This window comes from Harpegnathos saltator, unplaced genomic scaffold (assembly GCF_003227715.2).
Source record: "Harpegnathos saltator strain DR-91 unplaced genomic scaffold, Hsal_v8.6 scaffold166, whole genome shotgun sequence".
Lineage (NCBI taxonomy): Eukaryota > Metazoa > Arthropoda > Insecta > Hymenoptera > Formicidae > Harpegnathos > Harpegnathos saltator.
In genome coordinates, this window is record NW_020229946.1 from 755,399 (window position 1) to 781,482 (window position 26,084).

General features: G+C 34.7%; 1 protein-coding gene across 2 annotated transcripts in view; it reads left to right on the forward strand.

The window, feature by feature from the left end:
- The window catches only part of Tmtc2 (Transmembrane O-mannosyltransferase targeting cadherins 2), a 520,379-nt gene that overhangs the window by 439,321 nt on the left and 54,974 nt on the right, over positions 1-26,084 (forward strand). For both annotated transcript variants that reach the window (XM_025297016.1, XM_025297017.1), the window contains exon 7: positions 18,960-19,204. In XM_025297016.1, coding sequence (XP_025152801.1) covers positions 18,960-19,204 — 245 coding nt within the window. The remainder of the gene's footprint in view (positions 1-18,959; positions 19,205-26,084) is intronic.

Below are 26,084 nucleotides of genomic sequence, written 5' to 3' on the forward strand. Positions count from 1 at the left end.
AGTATGGTGGTTTTACAGAAAAATCTTCTGAACGAAAACGAGCAAACCAACGCTGACACTGGCGTTCTGTTAAGGATTTCTCACCATACACAGCACATAACTTTTGATGGGCTTACACAGCATTCTTTCCTTTTTGGAAGTAAAAAAATAAAATATAGCAGAAATTCTTGTTTTTATTTCCATTTTTCCATTTTTAATTCAATGCCAAACAAACAATTCTTTACCGAGTGACACACTTTTTCTTTAAAGCAGAGCTCGGCAAAGTTTACAACTTTCGACCGATTCTCGGGAGCTACGCCTCCTATCTCCCCTTACCGCGCGGCGGATCCAGCAACTGACGGTCACGGCTCGCGACCTCAGGACTGTTGAGATCATAAGGCGCATCTATATGGTGCCTACTAAAGATGCGTTCGGGGAGTGTGTCGATCAGCGCTAATGCGTCATTCAATCCTTGTACACGTGATGAGCGATAAAGATAGAATAACGTGTTAGCGTTGACAGCGTGCTCCTTTAACGCATTTCGAAGGCTGAAAAATAAATGTATCGATACAACTATATGTATAATATTTCGTACAAACTTGTACAAATATACAGGGTGTCTCAGAACTTTGGGACACGGGCTTCGTAGGAACATAGAGCTAAGTGAAATGAACAAAAAAGTCCTCTGCCATAATGTGAAAATCGTAATAGTTTTTTAGTAATAACCGTGTAAAGTTTGGCGTTTTCCACGCCCATCGTGACCTATAGACGCTCCGCGGCAAGCTGTGTGCGTAGGAGCTGAGCAATAACGTGTCTCGCGCTGACCGTCGTGCGGCGTCAAAGCATCAAGACGCCATCGCGACAGTCAGCGCGAAACACGTTATTGCTCAGCTCCTACGCACACAGCTTGCCGCGGAGCGTCTATAGGTCACGATGGGCGTGGAAAACGCCAAACTTTACACGGTTATTACTAAAAAACTATTAGGATTTTCACATTATGGTAGAGGACTTTTTTGTTCTTCTCACTTAGCTCTATGTCCCTACGGAGCCCGTGTCCCAAAGTTCTGAGACACCCTGTATACTTGTATAAGTATATATATATATTTTTTATATTTTTATAATTAGAAGGTAACATAATAGGTTCCCTCGTCATTCATGAGGTATTATTGCCGACGCGTTCTTTTTTTTAAACACATCAGTAATAGTACGTCATGGGTGACGAGGAAACCTATTATGTTACCTTCTAATTATAAAAATAAAGAAAAATGTATATATATACTTATACAAGTATATATTTGTACAAGTTTGTACGAAATATTATACATATAGTTGTATCGATACATTTATTTTTCAGCCTATGAGGTGCGTTAAAGGAGCGCGCTGTCAACGCTAACACGTTATTCTATCTTTATCGCTCATTACGTGTACAAGGATTGAATGACGCATTAGCGCTGATCGACGCGCTCCCCGAATGCATCTTTAGTAGGCACCACATAGATGTGCCTTATGATCTCAACGGTCCTGAGGTTGCGACCTGCGACCGTCAGTTGCTGGATCCGCCGCGCGGTAAGGGGAGATAGGAGGCGTAGCTTCCGAAAATCGGCCGAAAGTTGTAAACTTTGCCGAGCTCTGCTTTAAAGCATGAAATATCATCTGTTAAGTGATAAAAAAATTATAGGATTTGGAGTGAAGTTTGTTGTGTTTAATAAAAAGTAAAGCCATCTATCAATGAAAAAATGACATGACTTGTTGCCAACCTGATATTATCCGAAGAACTCTAATATACTTCTGATTGTTTATTTTTAATTTTTTAAATTGAAATAATGATTCTGTAGTAACGACGCTTACACACACACGCACACACACATACACAAATATAATAAATCTTGAGTGTAATATAATATATTAATAATCTTATATTTTCTCAAAAGTTTTTGAGAAAATCCTATTACATCCTCAAGCTATTGCATAATTATTTGATGATGTTCTAACGAATATCTGTACGACCTCTCATCGTACAAATGAGATTTTAAATAATATAATTTTTGTGTATCTTCTAATTCAATGTTTTCAATTAACCCTCTATGGGCCCGTATAACTTTCATGTCACATGCTAATATATCGACATTTTACCAAATAATTTTAGTTTTTTCACAAGATGACGTATACGTCTTAATTATATAATGTCTCTGAGATAACCAATAACAATATAAATAAGAATAATAACAATAATAACAATAATAACAATAATAACAATAATAACAATAATAACAATAATAACAATAATAACAATAATAACAATAATAACAACAATAATAATAATAATAACAATAATAACAATATAAATTGTTTAAACTGGCAAATCTGCATATATAGGTTTATAATTGTTGATTTTCCGTTCCATAAATTTTTTTATATTTAAAACAAAAATTCGGCCCATAGAGGGTTAAAGTTTGGAGTATATCGCGCGACAACAATCATTGAAGATAATTACTATTGTAAATCGAGAGTCGGAAATTTTCCGTACATGAATTACTTTTTGCCGACAATCCTGTATTATTTAGCCTTGCATTTCCATAGACTAACGTACTTTGCTTCGGATTGATGCGTATTGTAATCTCTATTAATGCATGATAATATTCCAACTCGAATGAATTTCGCTCTTGCATCTATGTACCGTTTTGAACTGTTTCTTCAATTCCTGTTTGAACTAACTGTTATATCAAATTCCTCCCATAAATCATGGACCCCTTTTGTTATCTTGAATCTTTGAAATATCTCGTAGTTCTAATAGCAATTACGCTGTATGAAGTTATAAATTCATGTAAGCTGGTCCTTAATAAAACGTTTTACTCTGCATCTTACCAACGTGTTGATATCTTCCGTCATATTTGCGAATTTCGCCTGGCTAAAATACTATTATTCTAACGATATTAGCCGAATAATATTACTTACTGAATCGGTTAATAGTACGCGGAGCTATGTTCATACGCTTGTTAATTTCTCTGAATAGCCTTTACTCAGAGATTAACCTAGAATATCGGTGAATACTAACTATATCTCTTGATGAATATCTCATGTTTCGAATCTGATTGAAGAATCAATATTTATTTATGTATGTTCAAAGTTCCTGTGAGCTAAGTCGAATCTATGTTGAGACTAAAAAAGAATGTTTACCTGTTAGGTTCTTTATTTCTCGGCTCTAGTACATGTGATTTATTCATGATAATAGACATGACTTAGTGATAGATGTTACATTCTAAGTTTTAGTTATTATTATAAGTTATTAAGTAACAGTTATAAAAAAATAACATCAATCACATCAATAATTGTTATCAAATTTAATAGAATAATAGTTCAGAAACTAAACAAATATATTCATCAACACCCAATTTTGCAAGAGCAATAACTGTTTAAGACCTAAATAAACTATTTAACCAATAATCGGCTAATCGTTTACAACTTTTTCGTTACAGAGTATTTGTCCGATAATAAATCTTCCATTAAGTAACCAAATCAAGTAGTTGACGTCGATTAAGGAATATAAATACTGTCTTAATTGTTCGATGGCTATCTTTTGTAACGATAGAATCGCTACCTTAAACTTGAGTCTCGGTCTACAACAGGTATACTAAGTTTTTAGCGTAATATTCTAAGTTTTTAAAATGATTTTAAATGTGAAAAAAGTCTATGAATATCGATCTATTCATAATGGCTGCGTTCAGCAAAAAAAGCTGCTTGGTACCTGTTGCAAAATTTGTAAATCTAGTTGGTATATGTTCTTAGATTCAGACAAAATGAAAGACATACATTAATCAGATTCACAAAGATTTTACATCAGTTGCAAAGTAGCTTTCTGTGTTGAACACAGCCAACATTTTAAGATTGAATAAGTCACTATTCACTACAGCAATAAATAATTAATTTTACTGCAAATAACTAGTTAATTTGTCTGCTAACAGTATTGTAGTCAATTGTTAGTAATTGATATAATTGAATATCTATTTAAGTAACAAGTTATTTTTAAACAATAGTAACGTTATAGCTCGTTATATCGTTAGCTGATTATTAACATGTTAAATTGAACTATTAAATTAAACTGGTAAATTAAACTTAAATTAAACTGTTAAAAACTAACATGTTAATTTAAACCATTTAGCTTAATTATTAACGTAATTAATCGCTAAAACACTTCTCTCCTTTTCGTGAGCGCCTTCTCTCAACCCTTTAAATGATACACTTTAGCTATACGTGATATGCAACGTATAAACAACAGTTATGTATTTAATAATGTTCTTGTTAATAGATATTTAAATTTGGACTTTGTACAGTAACTAAACTAAATGTAGAAGTATAAATAACTTGTTGAAAAGTATAAAGAAGGTCACATTTACGACTTAAGGGCGAATAATACTCACGTATTATTAAACGTAAAAATCAGTTTGCGAGATTTACATTTTAGATTATAAGACCGGTATCCATAATCGAATTATTTAGAATTTTCGATTAGGGACATAATTACATATTAATTATAGATTCATACTCATGAGCTGTACTCAGTTGTTAAAATCAGTATTTCTTATATGAAATCATTTAATAAATATATATATACATATATATATATATATATGTACAGAGAGAAAGAGGGAGGTGGGGGGGAGGGGGGGGAGAGAGAGAGAGAGAGAGAGAGAGAGAGGGGCTAATGATCAATTGGAGATTTACGAAGCTATAATTATTAAATGACAACACGAATTATAAATGCCGATTTTAATTTTGACTGTGGTATCTTACACAGTCTGTCCCAGATACGATGAGATTGGTTCCATCAAAGTTCTTAGCGCAGCGACATTTATGAGTGAATGATGATAGGTGAATGTTCTACCCTTCATCTACTTAACCTCAAAATTTGAGCGAATTCGGTTGATATTTCACTGTGGTTTGACATTTTATGTAAAGTCACTTTGTGTACGTCGGTCGAAAACCAACATAGAGCGAATATTAAATTCTGTTTTAAATTGGGTAAAAGTAGTGCAGAAACGTACGAAACGCTAAAAAATGTGCACGGGGATGAATGCATGTCCCGTGCACAGGTTTTCCGTTGGTTTGGCCGATTCCGTGACGGTCGTGAGGACCTTGCAGACGATGATCGAGCACCGCCGCCAAAAACCACTCGCAATGAAGAAAACATCGAGAAAGTCAAAGAAATTCTTCGAAGCGACCGCTCTGTGTCTGCGAGACTCATCGAAGAGGAAACTGGGATACCGAAAAGCACAGTCTATCGAATTTTGACCGAAGATTTGGGCAAACGGAAGGTCTGTGCACGCTTCGTGCCACACACTCTGACAGACGACCAAAAAGATTGGAGAGTTCAGCATTGCAAAGACATCATTGTTATCGATCATCCACTGTATTCACCTGATTTGGCTCCGTGCGACTTCTGGCTATTTCCCAAACTGAAATTGGCGATGAAAGGAAATCGTTTCGATACCATCCCGGTTATCCAAAAGACTTCGACCGTCATACTAAAGGCCATTCCAGCCGATAAGTATAAAAAATGTTTCGAAAAATTTGTTGAACGTTTTCAGCGCTGTATTGACTCAGAAGGAGACTATTTTGAATAAACAAGAATAAAAGTCAAAATAATAAACGCTTTGTATTTTTTTTAGACCAGTCTCATTGGATCTGGGACAGACTGTGTATTCTCGATAAGTTCGTCGCATACAAATGCCTATTAAATATATAGTGTGCTTCAGAAATAAGTGGCCAAACTTTAAGAGCATATTCTACTCACTGTAAGGATAAAAAGGTTAGTAAATGTAAAAGAAGAGTTCAGAAACACTTCTTTTTCAAGTTATACGAATTTTTGATTTACAGTAGAATCTAGTAAGAGCATTTCATAAAAATTGTTGAAAATGATTTTCTTCTGCATCAATACATGCTTCGCATCTACATCTCGTGGATTGTCGAAGACGTTAAAAATTTCTGGAGTACTTCATATTTTGTTACACGACACAATAATATGATTTCAGTTACTTCCACAGTGGCAACAGGAGTCTCATAAACGAGAGTCTTAAGATGTCTACATAAATCTACATGTATATAAATCTGTACATATCTGTACAATAATGATGTACATAAATCTAAGAGATTCAATTCGGAAAATCGTGCAGACCAAGCAATAACTTCTCCTCTGCCAATTTATCTATTGATATAATTATTATCCAGAAACTCTTGAGTAATGCGACTGAAATATGCTGAAAATGTGTTTAATAAAAAGTATTTATAACTTGGGAAAAAAGTGTTTCTGAACCTATGTTTATATGACCTTTTTTCAGTGAATAGAATGACCTTTACAGTGAATAGAATATGTTCTTAAAATTTGGCTACCTATTTCTGAAATACTCGCTATAAAATCTCCTATATAATAAATGATTTAATATGTCTGGGATATATTATAAAAACTAAGGCAAAATATTCCGTTGCTCAGAGAGGTAGGTGTCCATGATGACTAACTGAGTCCGAAATTCCTATTAAGTAGAGGTTGCTATAGAATGCAAAAATAAATAACAAGTTAATTGAGCCGATCCAGGTCTACGCCGTCGAGAAACGTCACTTGTATTCGCGATATCTTTTCTATTAGTAGCACCACTCTTTACGTTTCTTAATGTTCTTATTTCATGAGTTAGTCACCGAAAAGCTTATGCTTTGCTTCATAATTTTTCTCTCCTGGCTCATGCATGACAATGTTTTTCTCACCTTCCTTGCGCGATTCTCTTGAACCTTTTCGCTTCGGAATACGTTAATTTTCAGAAGCGCTCTTGCTTCGGAATAACATTATACTACATGCTTGTTTTAAGCTATTGTCAAATTTACTCGAACCTTGCAATACGATGTATTGCAGTCTGTTTGATAAGAACGTGTCCGACAAAACGATTATATAAAAACTGTTAAACGGAAAATTCCAACGGGAACTGGTAGAGAGGGACTCTTCCTTTAAGATGTTTTGTAGAGAAAGATTTAGTTGTCATTCGATTTTCATGATAAAGAAAATATATTTGTGCTGCATACGCATTGCGATTCAAAGTCGAGTTTTTCTATATACATTTGAAAAGACCGAAAATGTCACATCAAGCGGCTGCTAAATATATGGTATATATATATATACAGGGTGGACCATTTTAACCTTTAATGGAGAATAACTCGACCGGTGAGCGAAATAATGAAAAAAGTTTCATACAAAAGTTGTTGGACAAGGAGGGGGACGTATGACCATATCCTTGAATTTGACCTTGACTTTGACCTTAGGGGTTATTTGAAGGTCAAATAACATTTTTTAAATGGAATTGCCTATTTTCGACCCCGGATTTGGAAAGAGCGGGAAATTTTGGAATAGGATATGGTATGATCGATAAAATCAAATGTCATGTTTTGAGGTCATTTCAAAGTCAAAAGGAACTTGTACGTGTATTCATGCGAAAATCGTATCTGTATACGGGGATTTCTAAATTATCTTCTACACTTAGCATTACCCAGAGACAACGACGTGGACGTGGTAGAATTCTGCCTCTTTCGGGGTGCTTGTTTAGAGTGAGTCCCCTTGCCTCTCACTATGCATACTTTGCTATTGTTAATCTAGCTATTCAAAAGGTTTTCGAAAGTTGCACCGTTAGCATTTATGCAATAATTGAGCCTTCTTTGGAAATGGGCCACTGTGCTGAGCAAGACATTTCGTGGAATCGCTTCGTCTTATGCGATTTTCCATATCTTCTCTTGTTGTTGGTTCTTCTTTGAAAACAACTTCTTTCAAATAGCCCCAGAGATAAAAATCGAGTGACGTCAAATCAGGAGAACGAGGAGGCCATGCAATCGGACCCTCTCGACCAATCCATCGGTTCGGGTACCTTTCATCTAAAAACCTCCTGACTATACGTGCAAAGTGCGGTGGTGCACCATCCTGTTGGAAGAACATCCTTCTCCTGGTTTCCAAGTCTACGTTCTCCAACAAATGAGGCAATTGGTCTGTGAGCAAATCGAGGTACGTATTTGCATTCACAGTACGTTCGAAAAAGAATGGACCGACCAAGTATCCATTAACAATCCCGCACCAGACATTGAGGCTCCAGCGGTGTTGATTGTTAATGGATACTTGGTCAGTCCATTCTTTTTCGAACGTACTGTGAATGCAAATACGTACCTCGATTTGCTCACAGACCAATTGCCTCATTTGTTGGAGAACGTAGACTTGGAAACCAGGAGAAGGATGTTCTTCCAACAGGATGGTGCACCACCGCACTTTGCACGTATAGTCAGGAGGTTTTTAGATGAAAGGTACCCGAACCGATGGATTGGTCGAGAGGGTCCGATTGCATGGCCTCCTCGTTCTCCTGATTTGACGTCACTCGATTTTTATCTCTGGGGCTATTTGAAAGAAGTTGTTTTCAAAGAAGAACCAACAACAAGAGAAGATATGGAAAATCGCATAAGACGAAGCGATTCCACGAAATGTCTTGCTCAGCACAGTGGCCCATTTCCAAAGAAGGCTCAATTATTGCATAAATGCTAACGGTGCAACTTTCGAAAACCTTTTGAATAGCTAGATTAACAATAGTAAAGTATGCATAGTGAGAGGCAAGGGGACTCACTCTAAACAAGCACCCCGAAAGAGGCAGAATTCTACCACGTCCATGTCGTTGTCTCTGGGTAATGCTAAGTGTAGAAGATAATTTAGAAATCCCCGTATACAGATACGATTTTCGCATGAATACACGTACAAGTTCCTTTTGACTTTGAAATGACCTCAAAACATGACATTTGATCTTATCGATCATACCATATCCTATTCTAAAATTTCCTGCTCTTTCCAAATCCGGGGTCGAAAATAGGCAATTCCATTTAAAAAATGTTATTTGACCTTTAAATAACGCCTAAGGTCAAAGTCAAGGTCAAATTCAAGGATATGGTCATACGTCCCCCTCCTTGTCCAACAACTTTTGTATGAAACTTTTTTCATTATTTCGCTCACCGGTCGAGTTATTCTCCATTAAAGGTTAAAATGGTCCACCCTGTATATATTAAAATAAGTGAGTCGCTATTTAGAGGTGAAAAACGTCGAAAAGAATGCACGTTTGTAGCTGCTTCTTAAAGCAAGGATTTGATACTTTGCACATTTTCACAGGCAATTTGAACGCTGCTAAACTGGTCAAAATTTATTAGAAGACTTAATCACCATCTGCCCAAAAGTATTTTAAAAGGAAAAACAAAAAATGACTACTATAACAGGACAATGACCTAAAACATCATAATTATTTTTTTATCATGTGGAAACAACAAAATGATGTTGACATATTGGAATGGCTATCACAAACACCGGATGTAAATTCCATCGGAGACGTTTGGGCATTTGATGAACTTTGTGGTACAAAAGTTTAGAAGATCAAGAAGTTAGTTCGATAAATTCGAATAATTTTTTTTTTGGAAATTGTTACCTACCAAGAATATGCCATAAAATTAATAGAAAGATGCAATGATTGATAATAGAGGTGTTTGGACAAATTACTAGTAAGAAAGCATTACGGTTCTAATCAAGCATGTGCGTATTTTTTTTTTCAAATCATAATCAATTATTTTCGAGTTATGCCAAACACGTTCTTATCGAACAGACTGTATTACTGCATGCATTTTGACGTCTTGTGTTCTCCATTCTTCCTCCATAACTTCCCAGTCAGAATCATAACGTTGATTCGACGTCGATGAAGGTTGAATTAACGTTGATCTAACGGTTTATCAACCATTTCAACGTCGCCAGTCAAGTCAACGTCGAATCAACATTATGGTTCTGACTGGGTTCCCGATTCAGCATTTTGGCTGTCCTATCGTGACATTGTCACCGATACTAATCTTTGTACCGATACAATTCGATTGAAGATACATGTGTTGAACAACGCAATGCCTCGAGAAAAGAATTTAATTAAATATTTCGAGGATTACACGAGGAATACGCGACATACGAAAGTATGTTCGATTAACTTGAAAGCCCGGGATGTTTTGATCGTAGTGATCACTCAGCTTTCGTTCTTTTTGCACAATTGGCGTTTGATGGGAAAAGATAAGTTAACTTTTCTTATCAATCATTTCGATATTGTCGCGCGGATTTGTCGCAACCGAATATCATCACATCATTTTACATCATTTTACACAAAATATTTCGTTGGCTTTTAAAATATTTAATCAATTATATCGTGTTCTTCGTGGTAATCAACACTTCTTTTCTTCGTTCAAATCATATCTATGCGAATGTCAATGTCTGATGTGAGCTGGGTACCTATCATGGAACTCGTCGGAATCGATTCCGATCGGAATAATTCCGTTTCCCCTAGGAAAGACAATAGAAATCTAGGAAATAACGGAATAAATTTGATCGGAATCGATTCCGACGAGTTCCACAATAGGTACCCTGGTATCCGGATGGTGTCTTGATGGTGCAGCTAGGGTGATTCAATTAGAGGGATTTATTTTGTAAATGTAAACAACGAAATTATCTATAAATTATCTATAAATTATCATTTTTTTTACATTAATGTGTTTGTTAAGAATGGGAATTACATATGAAATCACGTATTAATAAATGCCGCCTCTACTTTTTTTACAAATTACTATTCGTTTTTAAAATTTTGGTAAAGTAAAATTTTCAATAATTTTTTGCAATATAAAATGTTGAATTTCGTCAATTTTTCGTCGAATATTTTCCTTTAAGTGCTCCATAGTTTCAGAATTGTCGGTGTAACTTCGTTCCTTCAAATAACTCTAAAAAGAATAGTCCAGAGGCGTCAAGTCACAAGATCTGGGGGACCAGTTGACGTTACCATTCTGCGACCAAGAAATTTCTTATACAATAACTGTATGGTTTCACGAGCTACGTGACATGTCGTGCCATCTTATTGAAACCACATGTTACTTACGTCAATGTCATCCAGTTTTGGCCATAAAAAGTTGGAGATCATGTTGTGATATCATGTTTAACATTGACAGTGACAACTTTTCCGGCCTCATTTTCAAAAAAATACGGCCTAATAATATTTAAGCCTTTAATCCTTACGACGTCATATAATATCTTTATCACAAACTAAACCCTCGTTCTCAAATTTCTTTATTAATTTGCAAATTGTATTGTCAGATGGGAAATGTTTTCTTTCAAAAAATTCGCGAAGTTTACATTTTGTTTGCGTTATCGAACGTTGATTTTCATAAAAACACTGTACAATACGCACGCGCATGCACTGTTACTCTCTATTTCGATATTCTCTAACCTCTAGAATACAGAAGACGAAGAATCGCGGCGTGCGAAGAAATGCACACAACGGAAACAACACCAAATTAAATTTTGCTCCTCTTATTGGATCACCCTGTAAAAGCAAGATGCTGAATTCTGAATCGGGAAACCAGAATGAAAGATACAGGACACGGACAGCGATATGTCTTACTCGATGATTCCTTGAATTCATACTTGTTTTAGAGTAATTGTTTTACATTAATCTTATTACTATTATAATAGACAAAATGGGAAAAGAAATTGTGAAGGAACTGAAAGATTTAACCCTTTTAGTGCCGATTGAAAGAATTGTACCTAAGCGAAGGATACCGAACTAAGTTGATGTAATTTAGTAAGGTTTGAGAAAAAAGTATAAACATAAAAGTAAGAATGATATTTACCAAATTCAAAAGGAACATATTACGAGCATATTACGAAATAAAGGAAGAATAAATTAATGCCAAATGTATTTCAGTATCTGTTGAAAATCGTACTAATAATGTTTATTCAAAATTAGGAATCATTAGGAATCATTAAAAAAATGGGAAAATTAGTTATTTTTTATAAACAGTATTTACAAGTAAGATAAATCGTCGTTTGATCATAGTTTGATGTAAAACACGTAGTATTAGGTGTGTGAATTAATTCGGTCCGTTTTTCTTCCAAAAAAAGGCTTTAGTATGAAAAAACATGAAAAAGTACACTAATCAAAGTATTTGCCATTCGCTTGCTATTATTTTTTCCCATCTGTCTGATAGTTGTTGCATTCCGTGACGGAAAAACGACTGTCCTTTGAAGCGATCCATTCATTGAGCCATTTCTCTATTTCTTCATAATTGTTGAAATGCTGGTCCGAAAGCCCGTCTGCCATCGATCTGAACAAATGATAATCGGATGGAGCAATGTTTGGTAAATACGGCGGGTGAGGTAAAGCGTCCCAGCCAAGTGCTTCCAAAGTGGCCTTCACAATCTTTCCAACATGTGGCTGAGCAAGATTACTTTGTCATGTCTCTTTGCATATTCCGGCCGCTTATTCTTCAATGCGTTGTTTAAACGGATCAATTGTCGTTAGTAAAGTTCGGCAGTGATGGTTTGGCTCTGTTTTAATAGTTCATGATACACTACACCCTTCTGGTCCCACCATATACAGAGCATTACTTTCTTGCCGTGAATATTCCGCTTTGGTATCGATGTGGATGGTTTTCCTGGATCGCTAATGGATTTCCTCCGTTTGGGATTATCGAAATATATCCATTTTTCGTCTCCAGTCACAATACGATGCAAAAAGCCTTTTCTTTTTTGCCTGGCAAGCAAGATTTCAGACATGGTTTTTCGCCTCTCGATGTTTCTTTCTTTCAGTTCGTATAGCACCCATCTTCCTTCTTTGTAAATCTTTTCCGTGGCTGACAAACCCACAGAAATTGTTGATCGATCAACATTCAACAATTGCGTGAGCTTATGTTGCGATAGACACGGATCTCCATCGATTAGCGCCTGCAATTCCTCGTCCTCGACTTCTTCGGCTGACCTGGACGAGGTTTGTCATCGACACTGAAATCATCACTTTTGAAACGTCGAAACCATTCTCTACATGATTTATCGGTGGAAGCACTTTCACCATAAGTTTCTACGATCATTCGATGAGCTTCAGCGGCTATTTTCTTCAAATGAAAATAGAAAATGAGAACTTCCCAGAAATTTTGCTTTTTTGGCTCGAATTTCGACATTTTCGAATTAGATAAACACGATGTTATTGTTACAAACCCAAACGTTTATCAACTGAATATTATTACTAGATATCAAAACTAAAAAATAAAGCCTTTTGCAGACATTAGAGGTTAGAAAATTACATAGTACAGCAATTGACCGCTAGATGGACCAAATTAATTCACACACCTAATATAAGGGGTTAGGGGTAGTCAGAATTTTCAAAAAATCGATTTTTTTGCATTTTCTTGAAGTATGATGTCTCGAAAATATTACCTGAAAATTTCAAGTCAATCCAACGAATAGTTTTCGAGATATTCTACATTTACTGAAGGGCTCTCTGACCCTCGACGGCAGGTAGCTGGCAGCAGCTGCAAATAACCGGTTTCAACCGGCATAATGGATCCTTTGAAATCTTGTAATTTGTTTCTTGTAATTGAAATTGTTATGTATTCATTAAAACGTAATTTTCACAAATTTTATTACCTATAGTATTGCTTAGAAATAGTTCTATTTTTAGCCTTGTGGATTGTTGGAGTATTTTAACCATTTGAATGCTGAAGAATTTTCTTGTATATGTGCTGATATATAATCAAGATTTTCCCTCCTTACCTCCTAATGTTTTGAGTGCCATCAAGCCAATTTATGAAGACCTGAGTAATGATAATTTACTCTCAAAATGTGTCGGTTTCAATCAAAACAATAATGAAAGCTTCAATCAACTAGTGTGGAAAATAAGAATTTGAATAGTGGCTCTACTATCGTAGAAATTGCTGCATATGTTGCTGCTTGTTTATTTAATGAAGGTACACATACATTATTATTTGTCATGAATACACTTGGAATAAATTGTGGACCCAATGCTCATCAGTACACTGAAAAAATTGATTCTGAGCGTGTAAAGGCAGACAAAGTAGTGGCAGTGTAGTGGCAGACAAATGCGCTAATGAGAACACTTGGGAAGGCAGAATGCTACGTAGACAACAGCAAATCTATATCCTGGAAGCTTCCACATCGGCAGAAGAACCATCATATGGCCTTGGAATAGATGACTCGGTGTAAGTAATTAAATAATTAGTATTTCTGTATATAAATCGAGTGTAAAATAATCTAGGCGCGGTATTACCTTTTCGTATAATTTTGAGGTCGGTGGATGAAGTAAAGCTTATTTTATGTATTTTGATCTGCTGAATCCGAATATCGCATTAGTTTTTCCGAAAATCCGGGCATTCAATTGTTTAAAGGCAATTGTTTAAACAATTGTTTAAAAAATAATTTTTGGGGATGAATTATTTTTTTTAATATTTTGGGCAATTTTAAAGCGAAAGTTATTCTTATAAAATTTAGCTTAAGTTTATAGTTTTTGAGTTATAAATTTTTGAAAATTTTGGAAATTTTTGAGTTTTTCAATTTTCAAAAATTTATTACTCAAAAACTATGAACTTAAGCCAAATTTTATAAGAATAACTTTCGTTTTAAAATTGCCCAAAAAAAAATAATTCATCCCCAAAAAATTATTTTTTAAACAATTGTTTAAACAATTGCCTTTAAACAATTGAATGCCCGAGTTTTCGGAAAAACTAATGCGATATTCGGATTCAATGGATCAAAATACATAAAATAAACTTTACTTCATCCACTGACCTCAAAATTATACGAAAAGGTAATACCGCGCCCAGACTAAAACTTTAAATGCGTTTTTCTCGAAACTATGTTTTCAAAGTCGGTGACCACTGTAATTCAGAAACCACTCGACGGATTTGAATGAAATTTATACAGCTTATTGAAAGCATAATAAACTAGTCCTTAATCGAAGGATTTTTTTTTTTTGAAAATTTCTATTTTTTTTAACAATAAACTAGTGCTTTTTTCCTTGAAAATCCGTGAGTAAACTTTCAGAAGCCGCCATTTTGTTTATTAAAAAAAAAAACTTCGATTAAGTACTAGATTAACTATTAAACTAATGATTTTTTTTTGTTTCATTGATTTTAGATGAACCTGTAAAGTGTTCTGATGATCATCGCAAAGCACTACTTGTGGAACGGGGTCCACAAAGATGGCGATAACTTTGTCTACAATTAATATTGTTTTTTGAAATTTTGGTCAAGTAAAGTTAAAACATAATATAATAACTCTGTATTATTACTTTTATAAAATAAATTTAATTACTGTCAAAAATAAATTATTTAAAATACTTATTTTTTGACGCCTCTGACTACCCCCAACCCCATAAAGCATAAATACTATATTTTCAATTATTTGTAACAGCAGCAAGCATCAGGAGTCGCGGAATATAACAGAAAATTAAACTCATAAATAATTTTTTCAATTCGTGGAACATCTCACAGAGGACTTCTCAAGAGGAACTCAACCATTTATATTGTTCTATAAATTTATTTTGAGACAGAGTTTTCTCGCGATGCGAATAGTAAGGCGCCATCGCATGCGCAGCAATATATCGTTGTTGGCACTTTTGGCAAATGTTGCTAACAACGATATATCGTTGTTCGGCACTATAAGGGTTAATAGCGAATATGAGAGGTTGCGTGTTACTCGTATAAGCGTATTTCTCGTACCTTACTCCTTTCGCTGTGGCGAAGTCTACGGTAGAGCGCGTGTGACAGATGGCAGACATTCGGCTATGACCGACGCTGCAGGCGGCGAAACATTTCCTTTTGTTGCGCATTGCGTATTCTATAGGTAATATATAGAAGTCGTCGAAATACTGAATCACACTGCATTAAAGAAAGATTTTTGATGAATTTATATCTTTTATTCAGCACAAAACTTTACCTAACCTTGCTACGTAATAATTTTTTTTAATAAGTATTTTTTATTTTACTTTAGTATAAAGACGTATGAATAGCGATAACAAATGCCGAGCGCACGAAGGTGCTAATAGCACCATTTAAACGATATCAGTTGAATGCCTTAAGACGTTAACAACATACATTGAATGAACTTCAAAAACGCCTAGAGGTATTATTTAACAGCAAAAGAATTAATCGATCGCAACGCTTGAATCTTTCAAACCGACGATAAAAGAGCAGCATAAACGTATGCAGGAGTGTTTGCCAAAGAGATTGCTTTGTATTTCTTGTCGTTACGTTGACGAATTAACTGCTTACAGCTGTTTAAAGCCGTGGAATGTCACGCGTCAACTTGGATTTGCGTTATTACGAACAGTGGTATTTGCTTTCGCGCCGGCACATTTTGTTTATTTTTGTGCTGCTTATGTTTAGGCTTCTTATTATTAGGCTTATTATTATTAGGTTATTTCCTAACGGAAACGAACTGAACGATTCGCGTAGTGGGACATCGCGTAGTCGCAATCGGAGTTGGCATATTTTAAACTTCTTGTTTAAAACAAAAGTTTTAAATATATTTTAAATATTAGATAATTTTACACGTACGTTTTTTTAAACATGTTTTAAACATATGTTTAAAAATATATGTTTAAGATTTTTTTAAGTCTTTAATATAAATTTTAGACATAAAATTATTGATGATATAGATTTGATCTTTTCATGAAATATTTATTTTTCCCTATATTCTTACATATTACAATATTATACACAAATATATATATTATTGCTATTGTATATAAGTTTATTAAAAAATTATTATATAAAAATTATATATTATAAAAATATTATTATATATAAACGTATAAATTATATACGTTTATTTAATTATTTACTTTTTTTATATACATTTCATAGTTTATTTAAGTAAAATGATTTAAAAACTTCTTTTTGATGCAGTTCGCAATGTAACCGGTGGTTTGATAAAGTAAATTATCTTTTATGAATTGCCAGATATAGTTTTCTTATTAGATCATTGACTACATTTTAAACTGTATCAAAATGTATATCGAGTAAGCCTTGAAATAGCATCAGTAGAAAAAAACGCCGCTATTATTTTAAATAAATGCACGGGTCGGGTTATTCCGCATTCATGATCAACTCCGAGGTAGTAGCGAGGTGGGACAATCGAGAGCGCGGATTGATGAATATCGATAATTGCGATTAGTGCTCAGCGGAACGATTATTTTGATTTAATAGTTTCAACGATTATTATTACTTAGAGTAACTGGTTATTTAAACAGTTATTCAATTACATAATTATTAATAATTGACTACAATACTGTTAGCAGATAAATTAACCAGTTATTTGCCAGTTCAACTAATTATTTATTGCTATAATGAATAGTGACTTATTCGATCTTAAAACATTGGCTATGTTCAACAGAGAAAGCTGCTTTGAAACTAATGTAAAATCTTTGTAAATCTGATTGATGTGTGTTTTTCACTTTGGCTGAATCTAAGGATATATACTAATCAGATTTTCAAATTTTGCAACAGCTAAGCAGCTTTTTTTGCTGAACGCAGCCATTTTGAGTAGATCAATATTCATAAACCTTTTTTATATTTAAGATCATTTTAAAAACTTAGAGTATTAAGCTAAAAACTTATTATACCTATAGATTGGGACTCAAGTTTAAGGTAGCGGTTCTACCGTTACAAAAAATAACTATCAAACAATTAAAGCAGTGTTTATACTCCTTAATCGACGTCAATTATTTGATTATTTGGTTATTTAATGGAGGATTCATTATCAGAAAATTACTGCTCTGCAATAGAAAAGTTGCAAACGATTAATCGATTATTGGTTAAACAGTTCATTTGGATCTTAAACAGTATTGTTGTTGCAAAATAGGGTGTTGATGAAAATATTTGTTTAATTTATTAGTTATTATTTTATTAAATTTGATAACAATTACTGATGTTATTCTTTTTTATAACTGTTACTTGATAACTGTTAGAAAGTAACATCCATCACTAACAGCGATTCCAGATGTCGTAACGACTTGAAACAAAAACTGTTCGAAAGGGGAAACTGCTGAACGTGATGGACATGAAAAATCGTTCTTTCACGAAATAAAGATCAATTAACGTAATTGCAAAAGTCGTCGGTTTTGGCATTTGTATTAAAGCGAAAATTAATTTCTATCAAAAAGCAATTTATGGATGTGTAATGCGAAAGAATAGTTCTATAATTTTAATAAATATAAAACGCCATTTAAAAGAAACTTGAGAATTAATTTGTTAATAAATTTCGAATGTTAATTTATAGAATTATACAGAAGGATTGTATACAAAAATTACAGACATGCAGAATGTTTTACAATTAATGGCTGATACAACATTCGTGTGCAAATAGAAAATATAAAACTAAAATGGTCGTTTACTATTTTGCAAATAACCTAATTAATTATTATTATTGATAATTATTAAAATGTTAATTAAAAAAAAATATTAACAAATCATTGAATGCAATATGATAGAATTTTTAAAATAATCTCAAGAGATCTAATTTAAATTTCTTAACTATTTCATAGTTATATTTTATATAAATGCGATAACATTACAAATAAATAATGGAATATTAGATTTAATACTTTCCGTGTATAATTACTCAGTAACTTGTCAGAAAAGACAGGTAATGTATCTTCAGTAAGTTTTTCTCATTCATTCGGAACATGTTGCAGGTGAAATATTGAGATAATCGAATATTAAATAATTCGAAGATAAATTCTTTTTGAAAGACAATTCGATATGGAAAAAATAATTAAACAGTCAAAACAGATAAATAAACAAATAATTAAACAGTCATTTGCAGCATATATGTACATAAAACAATAGACCATATAAGGAGAAACATATATAGATAAATAACAATTATTAATTAATAAATAAATAGCTAATAAATTCCTACGCGCTTTGATATTTGAGAAAAACAGATATGGCGTAGTATGGTAAGAGTGCTGATTATTGAACCTTGGATTTTTTACCTTGGTGCATTCCAAGTTCGACCGGATTTGTACGGTTAATGTGGAAGCAGAATTTCGACTCAATGAAATATATTATACGAAGTTCACAATCCTTATCATTTGTCTTTGCAGAAGCTTACGTGAACCTGGGAGCCGCGCTGATTTCGGTTGGACGCGGCACCGAAGCGGCTGCGGTTTTGCGCGCTGGTGCATCTTTGGATGGCTCTGGTCTGAAGGACAAAAGGGCTCACGAAGCGGCCAGGGTGCAGGCCCTCCTTCAATTAGGCGCACTGTATGCCGATCAGGGTAGATTACAAAGAGCCCTGTCGGCGTACAGGGAAGCCCTGCACGCCCTGCCGGATCACTATCCACCTCAGGTTAGTATGCCACTTCCTCTTCATTACGCCACTAAGGCGGAATAACTCGATGTGTGTGTGTGTGTGAGAGAGAGGGAGAGAGAGAGAGAGAGAGAGAGAGAGAGAGAGCTATGAATACTTCGAGCGCGTTAACGGTTAGTGTCTTCGAGGGTGCGTCTGCGTTTGGTTCCGAGCGATTTATGTAATTTCTCTTGTCTTTTGTTTCCTTGCCTCCTGCCCCTCTTTCTCTTTTTTTTCTCTTCCTGTTTTCCCCCTCCCCGCCCGTTCTATCTCTATAGATAGAAATACAGAATAATGAGATACACGTCGATAAAGCGTAGTTATGTCGATCACACCTCGATACGACTCTCGCGTTGCAAACATTTAGTTGCGCCGATAACTTTGTAGCAGAATATAAATAGCGCTTGTCGAGCGTCAGTAAGCGGAATTGTATAAACGGCAATTTAATCATTGTCTTGGCCGATGTTAACCGGGACGATGTTCACCAAACACGATGGAAGTTTCGTCATTCATCTCCACAGCGCTTCCTTTGCGTTAATCTCGCCGTTCACCGATGTGTCCGTTAACGAAAAACTATTTCGCTCGCCGGCAAGAAATACCGCCGCGCAAATTGTCCCTCGCTGCTCGGCAGACGTGCGACAGTTAACTGCAAAAACGATTGCCACGAGTCGTTCCGCCTCTCGTCGATTGCACTCGTCGGTTAACAAACCGAGGGGACGCGGTAAACCACTTCGAACGATATACACCGGACACAGCCGTAAGAAAGTAATCAACAGGGAAACAGATTTCTGATGTTTTCGTCGGTCGACCTTTTGACTGCTAATTGCTTTCCAAGATTATTACTGCCTCTAGCTAGCTCATGGCAATTCTGCGTTCTCCACGTAATCATCATCCATACGATCAGCAGAGTGATCTTTCGATTCGTTCTTTCATCCTCTCATCACGGCAGGAGAAGATAAGATATACCCGACTAGAAATTTATCCCACCGTCCTGATCAGGTTAATTTAATTTGGCACCAGGTCCGGATAAGATGATATTATCAGGTTCTAGTGAGTCATGTAACGCAACGTGGATATCAGAATCTTATTAAGAATTCATAGTCAGATCTTTATTAAGTTACTTTATGAAATCCTCATGCTTTTTTTCAAATTAAGACTTCTACCCAGTTAGGAACATTTGGTTCATACGATGTCATATCAACATCAAAAAAACCCGATGTCAGTATCCGAATTGATTCGACGTCGAAAGCATATGAATATAGATCTCTCTTCAACCGTAATTTCATCATCGTTTCAATGTTGAATTAATTACTTAAGGAACGTCAATATGCATATATATTTATAAAACAAGCAAAATTATCCCCAATTTTCTCACCTTTCGCGATCACTAGAACTGAAAGACTGCCATATACACATTTCAAAACGTCGCGCATTCTTTCCGGTACTTTGATTCCAAGCGGCGCGAGTGGTCACATTTCATTTTCTTGACCGCAATAGATGTTGCTCAATTTTGATAATCGAGCGGCACCTAGCAACTCCAGTAGTTCCGACGATAATCTTACGACTAACGGTTATATAATGTATTCTTGTAGAGTTTTTGCAGAACATTATTATATATTAACATTGAATAAATAAACATTGAATAACGTAACAGTATTAAATATACGACGACTGATATAATATATGTATATTAGCGAACTAGTGTGTTTGTATATGTATGTAAATCTATGGTTGCTTTTAGATTTTTAATGAAATATTATAATAGTTAATCTCCAAGCAAAATAATTTAAGACAAATCCAAAGAAATCCAAGTCAAGTTAATTTTACGGTTATTTTTATTAACTGTCAAAGGAAACGAATAATTAACTGTAAAATATATATATGATATGTAATAATTAAATGATTTTGAAATTCCCAAAAGTCGATAAGTTAATAAAAGTGAGGACACTATTGTAACAATATATTCTTGAGACCAAGTAGAGTAAAAATGTCTAGTACCACTTTTTCTTCCGACAAATGGTTAGCGAGATATCGTAAGTTACATATTGGAAAAGTTATCAAGTTTTCCTTAAATATCTGTAAAAATTTTAGGCAAATAAAAAAAATGTTTCAGACGAAAGTTGTTAAAATTAATTGGTAGAAAAAGATGATGTAATAAAAAATTGGGGTTTCTATTTATTAAGGAAACTAATGATCAGTGAATGTTTTGAAAGTGGCGCTACCTATTAACAAACTGATACAGTTGTTTTATATCTCCCTTGAACTATACAACTTTTATCTGAAATATTTGCTTCTACAATCAAAAATAAAAAAAGTTATTGATGTGGAACTTAAAATGACACATCTTGTACAAATATACAGGGTGGTTGATTATAAGTTGCCAATCCGAAATGTGAAGGTAGATTGGGTTAAGATAAACATAAAAGTTCCATACCGTTTTGCGAGATTCACAATAATTATCGAGTTATTAATGACAGAAATCTGAAGAATGGGAGTGCGCCGACATAGATGATTGGAGAAGCGTTGCAGCTACTCAGTCCACAGCGCGGCCCACTCGACCCAGCAACTGTTGGCGGCGTGCGGCGAGAGGTAGGTCCGGCGAGATAAAACAACGAATAGTAGCGCATTGTATTTCCCCTCGCCGTGCACCGGCAACAGTTTCTGGATCAACTGGGTCGCGCTGCGGCCTAAGCAGCTGCAACGCTTCTCCAATCATTTATGTCGGCGTTCTCCCATTCTACATATTTCTGTCATTAAGAATTCGATAATTATTGCGAATCTCGCAAAACGGTATGGGACTCTTATGTTTATCTTAACACAATCTATCTTCATATTTCGGGTTGTAAACTTATAACCCCCCACCCTGTATATACATGTTTTAATTAATAACTCGATAACTATTGGCAATTTGGCATTATGGTACATGACTTTTCTTCTCGGCTACACCCAATCTATCTCCAACTTTCGTCTGCATGATCAGCTATCAAACACCCTGTATATGTATATACAGGGTGTCCGGAATGTGATGATTAATATTTTGTGTACTGGTAGATTGGGTGTAGCCGAGAAGAAAAGTCATGTACCGTAATGTCAAATTGGCAATAGTTATCGAGTTATTAATTGAAACATGTGAGCCAATGAGCGCGTAGAGAGCGCTAGGCGGCCGCCTCTTGTCGCTTGCGCTTGCTCGCTCGTCGTTCGCGCTCGCTCATTCCTCGTCGCGCGCGCATGCCTCTTGTCTCTTACGGTTGCCTTTCGCCGCGCGAGGTAAGCCATCAAGAGGCACACCGTGCCTATTATACGCGAAACTCCGAGTTGAAACGAGGAGATTTTCATATCTCAGCAATGGCCGAACCGATCGAGGTTTTTTTATATCCAATCGATTCGGCCTTCAAAAATAGGAAGAAAAGTGTTCTTGTGCTTTTTGTGTACGTTGCCTCTAAGTGGAGATATTTTAAGATAAAGTCTGAATCACGGAAAATTTCGATTCAATAAGAAACGTCGGACGCAAAGGAGTGGGGCAAAACGTGCACATTGCTTTCCCGACACCAGGGCCGCTACGAGAGCGCTGAAGAAGCAAAGAGCAGCGTGTGCGAGTGAGCAAGTGATAGAGAGTAAGAGAGAGAAAAATATTGCTAGAATACAGGAGGTGAAAATGTGTGACAGAGAGAAAGAGAGCGAGAGAGAGAGAGAGAGAGAGAGAGAGAGAGAGAGCGAGAGAGAGAGAGAGAGAGAGAGAGAGAGAGAGAGAGAGAGAGAGAGAGAGAGAGAACGGGAGAGAGAACGGGAGAGAGAACGGGAGAGAGAACGGGAGAGAGAATGGGAGAGAGAACGAGAGAGAGAGCGGGAGAAAGAACGGGAGAGAGAACAGGAGAGAGAACGAGAGAGAGAACGGGAAAGAGAACGGGAGAGAGAACGGGAGAGAGAACGGGAGAGAGAACGGGAGAGAGAACGGGAGAGAGAATGGGAGAGAGAACGGGAGAAAGAACGGGAGAGAGAACAGGAGAGAAAACAGGAGAGAGAACGGAAGAGAGAACGGGAGAGAGAACGGGAGCGAGAGCGAAAGCGAAAGCGAGAGAGCGAGAGCGAGAGAATGAGAGCGAGAGCGAGAGAGCGAGAGAGCGAGAGAGCGAGAGAGCGAGAGAGCGAGAGAGCGAGAGAGCGAGAGAGCGAGAGAGCGAGAGAGCGAGAGAGAGAGAGAGAGAGAGAGAGCGAGAGAGCGAGAGAGCGAGAGAGCGAGAGAGCGAGAGAGAGAGAGAGAGAGAGAGAGAGAGGGGAGGGAGGGTGGGAATAGGCGAGAAAGAGAACGGGCGAGAGAAATGAAAGAGAGAGGCATAAAAAGGTGAGAATGTTGGTATGCGTTGGTATGTTATGACGCACGTCATTTGATTGCCGATCAGCTGATGCTGAGCAGACGATGTGATGAGCTATGCCATCGAAAAATCAATACCGGTGTTTATTGACTCGTCGTCTAGGGTGATCGCCTTTCAATTACTGTGAATTACGGTGAAGATAATAAAAAAAGGCACCAAGTACAAGCGCAACACGTATTGTGTTATTTTAAAAAATTTCAAATTCAAATTATTTTTTTAAGGTGTATATGTGTACATAATATAAGTTTCTATAAGTAAAACTTATACTATGTACATACGTATCTACATAGATATATACGTATGTACACACGTACATACATACATACATACGTACATACAAATGTTCATACACACGTAAATACTTATTCAGATGTACGTAAATACTTACATATATACGTACAAACATATGTATATATATATACGTACAAACGTACATAAACATTTTTTAGGTATTGAAGGTCCGCGTCCACGTCCACATGTACGACAATATTTTCGAATTGCTTAGCTTTTCCCAGCATTTGTGCCTCTTGATATATATGTTTACATATTCGTAATAACATACATATACACGTATATTATTATTACGAGTAAAACTTATAACTATAATAAAACTCTGCAACACTTTTTTACTGTACAAAAGAAGTGATATATTAGAACAGTAGCGCCAACTGAGAAACTTAACATATATATATATATATATATATGATTATTGTATACTTAACTTAATATTTTTAGAAATCTCAAATTCAAATTATTTTCTTTTTTAAGATATATATTATGTACATAACATAAGTTTTTATAATATATGTACATAAACTTTTAAAAGTAAAAATTATATCGTTATAAAAATTATAACGCAAGTAGTGCAGGTAATACGCGAATTAGGTGAAGATAATTTACAAGTATAAATTAATGACATTTACATATTAATGGTATATATATGTAACGTATATACAATTTTTACAAGTAAAATTTATATAAAACTTACTTTTTTAAACAAAAAGGTAAAAAAAAGGCGCCAAGTACAAGCGCAACACATATTATGTTATTTTTAGAAATTTTAAACTCAAATTATTTTTTTAAAGCATATGTGTACATAACATAAGTTTTTACAAGTAAAACTTATAACTATAATAAAACTCTACAACACTATTCTACTGTACGAAAGAAGTGATATATTAGAACAATAGCGCCAATTGAGAAACTTAACATATATATATGATTATTGTATACTTAATATTTTTAGAAATCTCAAATTCTAATTATTTCCTTTTTTAAGATATATATTATGTACATAACATAAGTTTTTACAAATAAAACTTATCAAATTATTTTTCTTTCAATATATATATGTACATAAGCATTTAAAAGTAAAAATTATATAGTATTATAAAAATTTAACACGTTTATTAATAGTGTCCAATATTTAAAAAAGAATATCTTTTTAAAGGTTATTGTTATTCAAGAAAAACCTAGCTACAAAAAATGTCTATGGCATAAATTTTTACAAGTAAAATTTATCATTATTTATTAGAACACTGAGTTATATGATTATTTTACTTGTTATTGTAACAAATTAATTATTATAACAATGCAATAAAAAATATTTAATACAAATAATTTTGGCGCGGCTGCACCAAAAACTATATCGAAATAAAACTTGTTTAATACATACATGACAGCATTTTTATTATAATAAAATATACTTATAAATTCTCTCTATACTCTCTATACATATACGGTGTAATGTTCTATTTAAGTTTATATAGTATTATATTAAATTATAAACCTTCACTATAGAATATAAATATCGAATGTAAATATATTCTACATATTTTGATATTTTTTTATTCAAAGATGTTATTCTTATTATAATCAATGAAATGTCAATGATATCTAATTTGACTTTTATGTACATACATCTTCGATATAATATTATCCGCATAAATATTATCCGTATAAAATTGTTATCGCTCAAGAACTTATGGACGATGACTTTGATAGAAGAATTCAATTTTGTGAAGAACTGATGCATCGGTGTGATGATAATACTAACTTTTTGAATTTTGTTATTTTTTCTGATGAAGCCACATTTTAAATAAATGGTGTTGTTAATCGTCACAATTATAAATATTGGAGTGACGAAAATCCACATTGGATGAGTGATCTTCGCACACAATATCCACAAAAATTGAATGTTTGGATAGGGATCTATAGTCGCAGTATTATAGGCCCATTTTTCATAGATGGTGATTTAAATGCTGAAAAATATGAAAATTTATTGTGAGATCATATCATTCCCGAAATTGAAAATTTATTTGACGTAAACATGCAAAACGTTTGGTTCCAGCAAAATGGAGCAGGACCTCATTTTGTGGTACGAGTTTGAGATGTTTTAAACCGTTCTTTTCCTAATCGATGGATAGGTAGGAGAGGTGCCATTGAGTGGCATACTAGATCACCTGATCTATCTCCTCTTGATTTCTTTTTTTGGGGACACATCAAAA